At 45.9% G+C, this 6,000-nt stretch overlaps 1 protein-coding gene across 5 annotated transcripts in view; it reads left to right on the top strand.

The window, feature by feature from the left end:
* The window catches only part of LOC114603214 (cation channel sperm-associated auxiliary subunit gamma), a 46,390-nt gene extending 40,990 nt beyond the window's left edge, over positions 1-5,400 (top strand). For all 5 annotated transcript variants that reach the window (XM_028742033.2, XM_028742034.2, XM_028742035.2 and 2 more), the window contains 5 exons: positions 575-673; positions 1,499-1,591; positions 2,001-2,100; positions 3,551-3,677; positions 4,506-5,400. In XM_028742033.2, the coding sequence (XP_028597866.2) occupies positions 575-673; positions 1,499-1,591; positions 2,001-2,100; positions 3,551-3,677; positions 4,506-4,633 (547 nt within the window). In that variant the 3' untranslated portion in view covers positions 4,634-5,400. The remainder of the gene's footprint in view (positions 1-574; positions 674-1,498; positions 1,592-2,000; positions 2,101-3,550; positions 3,678-4,505) is intronic.
* Positions 5,401-6,000: the final 600 nt, after the last annotated feature.

The raw sequence follows: 6,000 nt of genomic DNA on the forward strand, positions 1-6,000 counted from the left end.
GTCCTTTTTCCTGTAACCATTTAACTGGAGATATCAGTGCTCAGACCTGGACCCTTTTGAGAATGAGGCATGTGCTCTGCCTACTGATCTGTGGCCCCTTGGGTTGTGGCTTACAAACAGCCACTTGTCTGGTCTGTGATGAGAATTGCCTCCACTTTGGGGGATAGAGCAGAGAAATAGCTGTGAGCTGCAGTGCTTTTTTCTTTTCTTTAAAAAAATGTTTAGGGGTACTCTCATTTTGACTCAAGAAAATCACCATTTTATTGTTCAAATTGGGAAAAATAAATACAGCAAATAGACAAAAGTACAAAGATTCACAAAACGTGTAGGGGTATGCGTACCCCAGCATTCCTCCAGAAAAAAGCACTGGCGAGTTGTAAGAGATTTGATTCCCCCCCTTCTATTTTGAAGCTGATAATGAGCGATAGCTGATGAACACAGGAATGTAAAGGCTGGCAAGGGTGGGTGGGTAACAACGGGCTATTAAGGATGTGAGTGGTCTGGTAACCACTTTAGGCTTCCTTGCAAAGCTTAGCTGTCTTAATTCATGGTTGATTTCATATTCTCTTTCCAGTGCAACATCAAGTCTGATCTGGCTTAGGGCTGAAATGCACGAAGATAAAGTTGATTCCGAAGGTTTCCATATCCTCTCTCAAGCTGAGTCTGGGATTTTGTAAGGAAACATTTGCTGCGTCTTTGGGTGTGGGTGTCAGTTTCTGATCTAAAACCTCCCAAATTCTTCTTCCCAAATGAAATATGAAATTTGGTCGGCAATAAAACATAAGAAGAGCCATGCTGAATCAGGTCAAAGACCTGTCTAGTCCAGCTTCAGATTGTCATGGGGCCAACCAAGTGCTCTTGGAAGCATTCAAGAAGCGTTGGGGTTGCGGCCATTTTTCCACTTGTGCTTTCCAGCAACTGGCATTCAGAGACACATTTGTCTCCAACAGCGGACATATAACATAGCTATTGTGGCTAGTAGCCACTGAATTTGCCCAATTCCCTTTTAAAAACACCTAAGTCAGTGGACATCACTACATCGGGTGGGAACAAGTTTAACCCTGTGCTGTGTGAAGAAGGCCTTTCTTTTGCCTGTCCTGAATCTTCTAACATTCATCTTCCTTGGATAATAATAATAATAATAATAATAATAATAATAATAATAATAATTTATTATTTATACCCCGCCCATCTGGCTGGGCTTCCCCAGCCACTCTGGGCGGCTTCCAAAAAAATATTAAAATACTGTGATACATCAAACATTAAAAGCTTCCCTAAACTGTTCCCTCTGGACAGTTAAGTCCAGTCAAAGGTGACTATGGGGTTGTGGCGCTCATCTCCACTTTCAGGCCGAGGGAGCCGGCGTTTGTCCACAGACAGCTTTCCGGGTCATGTGTCCAGCATGACTAAACCACTTTATTGGTCCCCAGCTAGGGACATGAATTAAAACAGCCTACCATGTAAGACATCATAAGGCAAAATCCCTTTCCTCCCACAGGTGGGTTTGCCAGACGAATTCTCCTTGCTATGATATTGTCCCCCAGGGTCTGGCTGCTCCTGATTATTTCTTTGTGGTGGAAGTATCAAACAGGTAGGTGTGAGTTTTTAAAATGTGTTTGGTTCATTTTAAAAAGAATTAAATTAATTTACAGTTGAACTGAATTATACTGATAGGCTACCTATCCGCCATAATAACTCCTGAGCACAAGTTAAAACAATTCACAATCAAAAGGTGGTTTTCAACTTGAGTTTTACGTAGACTAGACTCATTGAAATTAATGGCCTTACTTAAGTCGTGGGGATGGGGGAAAGTACCACTCTGAAAGCATGGAGAAGAAACATGGTTTGGAAGGTACTAGGAGATGAATGATGTCAGAAACCAAGAAGAGCCTATGTAAAGATCTAAGCACTGGGAGAGCTGTAAACAGCAATTGACCAAAGCTAAGCTGGCCTGCTCAGACCAGTAGTCAACTGACGTCCTGCCTCTTTTGCTTCCATAGGGGTGTCGACGAAAGCACCTACTGTGATTATGCCTTGGAGTTCATTATCCATGTCCATGGCTTGCGCCTCAGCCCCACCCGGGCCATCTTTCTCTTGAAGGTAACAGCCGCCGTGCCTTGAGCATCTTCATTCTTTCTGTATGGAGCCTTTGCTTGATGACCAAAAGGACATCAGGGTCAACACCATGCAAGTCTCCCTGTAGAGGGCATATATGGAGTGCCCCACTTGAAAAAGCCCCCCCCCAGCCATCTAGACATGACAGACCCCCCTATACTTCAGGGGGGCTCTGGTGATGGCCAGCGTCATGTGGAATAAAGTGGCCCTATGGATACCCAAGTTCAAAGTCCCGCCAGGACCACATAACACTGGTCCTGAGAGATCTGCATTGGCTCCCAGTGCGTTTCCGAGCACGATTCAAAGTGTTGGTGCTGACCTTTAAAGCCCTAAATGGCCTCGGTCCTGTATACCTGAAGGAGCGTCTCCACCCCCATCATTCTGCCCGGACACTGAGGTCCAGCTCCGAGGGCCTTCTGGCGGTTCCCTCATTGCGAGAAGTGAGGTTACAGGGAACCAGACAGAGGGCCTTCTCGGTGGTGGCACCCGCCCTGTGGAACGCCCTCCCATCAGATGTCAAAGAGATAAACATCTACCTGACATTCAGAAGACATCTTAAGGCAGCCCTGTTCAGGGAAGTTTTAAAAATGTAACACTGTACTGTTTTCAACACTTGATTGGGAGCTGCCCAGAGTGGCTGGGGAAACTCAGCCAGATGGGTGGGGTATAAATAATAAATTATTATTATTATTACTTCAGGCTATAAAGATGAGAACCAGCTGTGCTTGTAGCATAGCACTGTAGAAGACTGAATGAAGGCAGTAGGCCTCTGAAAACCAGTTGCTGGGAATCACCAATGGGGCAAATCCTATTGTCTTGCCTGGGGGCTTCTCATTGCCATCTGTTTGGCCAAAGTGAGTATAGAATTGTTCTTCTCACCATGGTCAACCAGATCTCCCTGGGAAGCCCGCAAGCAAGCATAAGAGTTGCCTCCCCACTTGTGATTCAAAGCAAATGGTATTCGGAGGCTGGTTGCCTCCAACAGTGGAGGTAGAAGGTAGCCGCCGTGGCCAGTACCCCACTGACAGCCTTATCCTGCATAAATTTCCCTACCCTGTTCTAAAGTTGGTGGCCATCAGTATGTCTTGTGCAAGTGAATTCTGCCATGGGAACAAATGCCATCGTTCTTGCCACGCTTTGTGCCGTTTAGGAAAAGGGAAGCAGCATGGCAGGGAGTGAGAATAGGTGGCTGAACCCAAACAGAAACAGTCGTTCTAGGAAGGAGGATACACTGCAACACCCTTGTTGCTGATCCCATTGGTTTTATCTTTTGCTAGCCTGAATCTGCAGAAGGGAATGAACATTTGTGTGCAGTCCCACATTCCTTTCTTGCTCCCTCTCCTAGCAATTTTTGAGGTTTCTGTTCACAAACAGGTATTGCTAACAATTAGGAATTAACAACCACCTTCTCTCTTTCCCCCCTCTCCGCTCCAAGGTTACAGTAGCCATCATCATTGGCTTGCTTCTTCTATACATAGTGGTTTACATCGCGGGCCCCTTGGTCAAGGGCGTATTCAACAAAACATTCCGGAGATTGGAGGAAGCTTTAGCTATGCGAATAGGTGAGTTGGCAACAAGCAGGGGCACTAAGGAGGACAAAACCTCCTTGAGACTTCTGTTAGGGAACCATCCGATAGGGAAAATGTGATCTCTTAGCAGGAAGGACAATTTTGGTTTGCCTTATGGACTTAGGTCTGCCAGTCCCATCAACATGGGAAGATGTCATTTGTATCTTGAGGAGGCAGGGATATGGCAATCCTAACTCACCAAGAGGGGAGAGGAGAGGAGGCTGAGGGAACACATCACAAGAAAGGGTGTTTGAAATGGGGTGAGGGGCTGCCGTCTCTGCAGGCGAGGGGTGACATAGCTGGGCTTCTGAGGCTCAGAGCGTGTTTCTCCACAGGGTTGCTGCAGAAAGAATGTAGTTAGTCATGGGAGCTGTGGACTCAAAAAGTTTGAGAACCTCTGCCCTAAACTGTTGGAATGGTTTAAAAGGGCATATTCAGTGTAGGAGAGGCTGGGCCCGTGCAAACAGGAATGAAGTAGAAAGAGTGAACAATCTCCTGTCAGTTGTGGATTTTTGAGGAGACCCTCATGGGAGCCATTGGTGACTCTTGGCCTATGGTCACCTAATGATTTAGCTCAGCTGTACTAGGGCAGGCAGGCACACTTTCACAGATGCTGTACCAGGCCTGCCTCCCCTTTTTTTGCTTTGCTAGTCCAAAAACTGGGACTAAGCATGCTCCATGGAACCAGTTTAACAGTCAACGTATTGAGCCTCTCAGCGTCTTGTGAGTTACATCTTCAGCTATTTCTGGAACCATTTGAATCTCTCTCTCTCTCTCTCTCTCTCTCTCTCTCTCTCTCTCTCTCTCTCTCTCTCCTGCCAGAATCCAGCCTCACCTTCTCATCTTCATTCACCAGTCAAGGATCCCTGCAACACTTGGCCTCTGAACTCAGCGGGATCAGTTCACCACAATCCACGAAAGGGCCTCCCCCCCAGTCAAAAACGCGCTAATGTCGGCTACAGCTTCCAGGCCCTTTCTGCCATTAGCCCTGCACTGTGTCTGGGTGCACCATCCCTCTGTGATTCTCCTTCCTCTGATGAGCTTGCAAAGGGCTCCTCTTTGCTTGCAGTGTCCTGACATGGAGCAAACAACAGCCACCTTGGACATAACAACCGAATGACATCTGAATCACAAAGCTTTTAAAAAACTACAAAACACGATGGTCTGTGAGCAAGTTGTTCAGTTGGCCCATTTGCAAGATGCATGGGAACCATTCCAGAAATCTGTGTCAGTAAAACCACTAAGACCAGTTGGTGGGAGATACCCAGAGACTACCCAGTTTCAACTATATCACCCTAGGCAGCACCCTTTTGCTTTTCCTCAAACCCCTTTAGTCATCTCAGGTCAATATGTAATGTATTCCATTGCCCTGATGCTTCCTCAGCTGCTGTGTCTCATCCTGACGCTAGAAAGCAGCTGCAGAATTAAACCGGACAGGCCAACTTAACTAAAAACCTGATTGATCCACCTTACACATGACAAGTGCCTGATCCTGTACATGAAACTCCAGGCCTGTTTTCAGCTTAACATCTGCCTGTGTAGAGGCAGTTTGTGAATGAATGTAAAGCCATTGCACCTTTCCCCAGTCATTTCTTTAAAAAGGAGGCAGATAATCCTTTTTACCAATTTTCTTATCTGTCCACTTAATGTTGTTGTTAGTTTTTGATGGTCATTCCAAGACGTTACATGGTTCATTAAACATTTGGTTGCTGTGCAATTTGGTTGTTGGTAAGGAGTATCTTTTGTCCTCCAGTGAGTGCAGAACATAAAGGTGGAAAGTCATCATCTTCTCATTGCACAGGTCTGACCTATGAGCTGAGCTCTGAGCCCGGCCTTGGCTGGGGAGGGCGGCGTATAAATAAAAAAAAATTATTATTATTATTATTATTATTATTATTATTATTGACACACACAGAGACACCCCAGTCAGGACAGGAGCAAGGATTCCCTCCCCCCAGTGCACTCCCACAAGGACTGAGCAATCCATGAATTTAAAAGCATGCAAGTTTCATTTTATAGGCAAATTCTTGGGGATCAGGAAACTACAAGAGGGTTAACTTGCGAGGTGGAAGCGGATAAAGAGGGGAGAATATCAGGCTCAGTTTGCATTTTCTCCCTCCTTGTAATCTGGTATTAAAATGGAGAGAAGGAGGAATCATGCAGAAGTCCTGAGAGCAGCTCTGTCTCTCACAAGGGGCTCTAAATTCATCTTTGCTGACCTCTGAAAGCTCCTCTGGACAGAGGCTGCCTGCATGCCATACATTTAAATCACACAACTTCCCTAAAATAATTCTGGGAACCATAGCTTTTAAAGGGT

Source organism: Podarcis muralis, chromosome 7 (genome assembly GCF_964188315.1).
Source record: "Podarcis muralis chromosome 7, rPodMur119.hap1.1, whole genome shotgun sequence".
NCBI lineage: Eukaryota > Metazoa > Chordata > Lepidosauria > Squamata > Lacertidae > Podarcis > Podarcis muralis.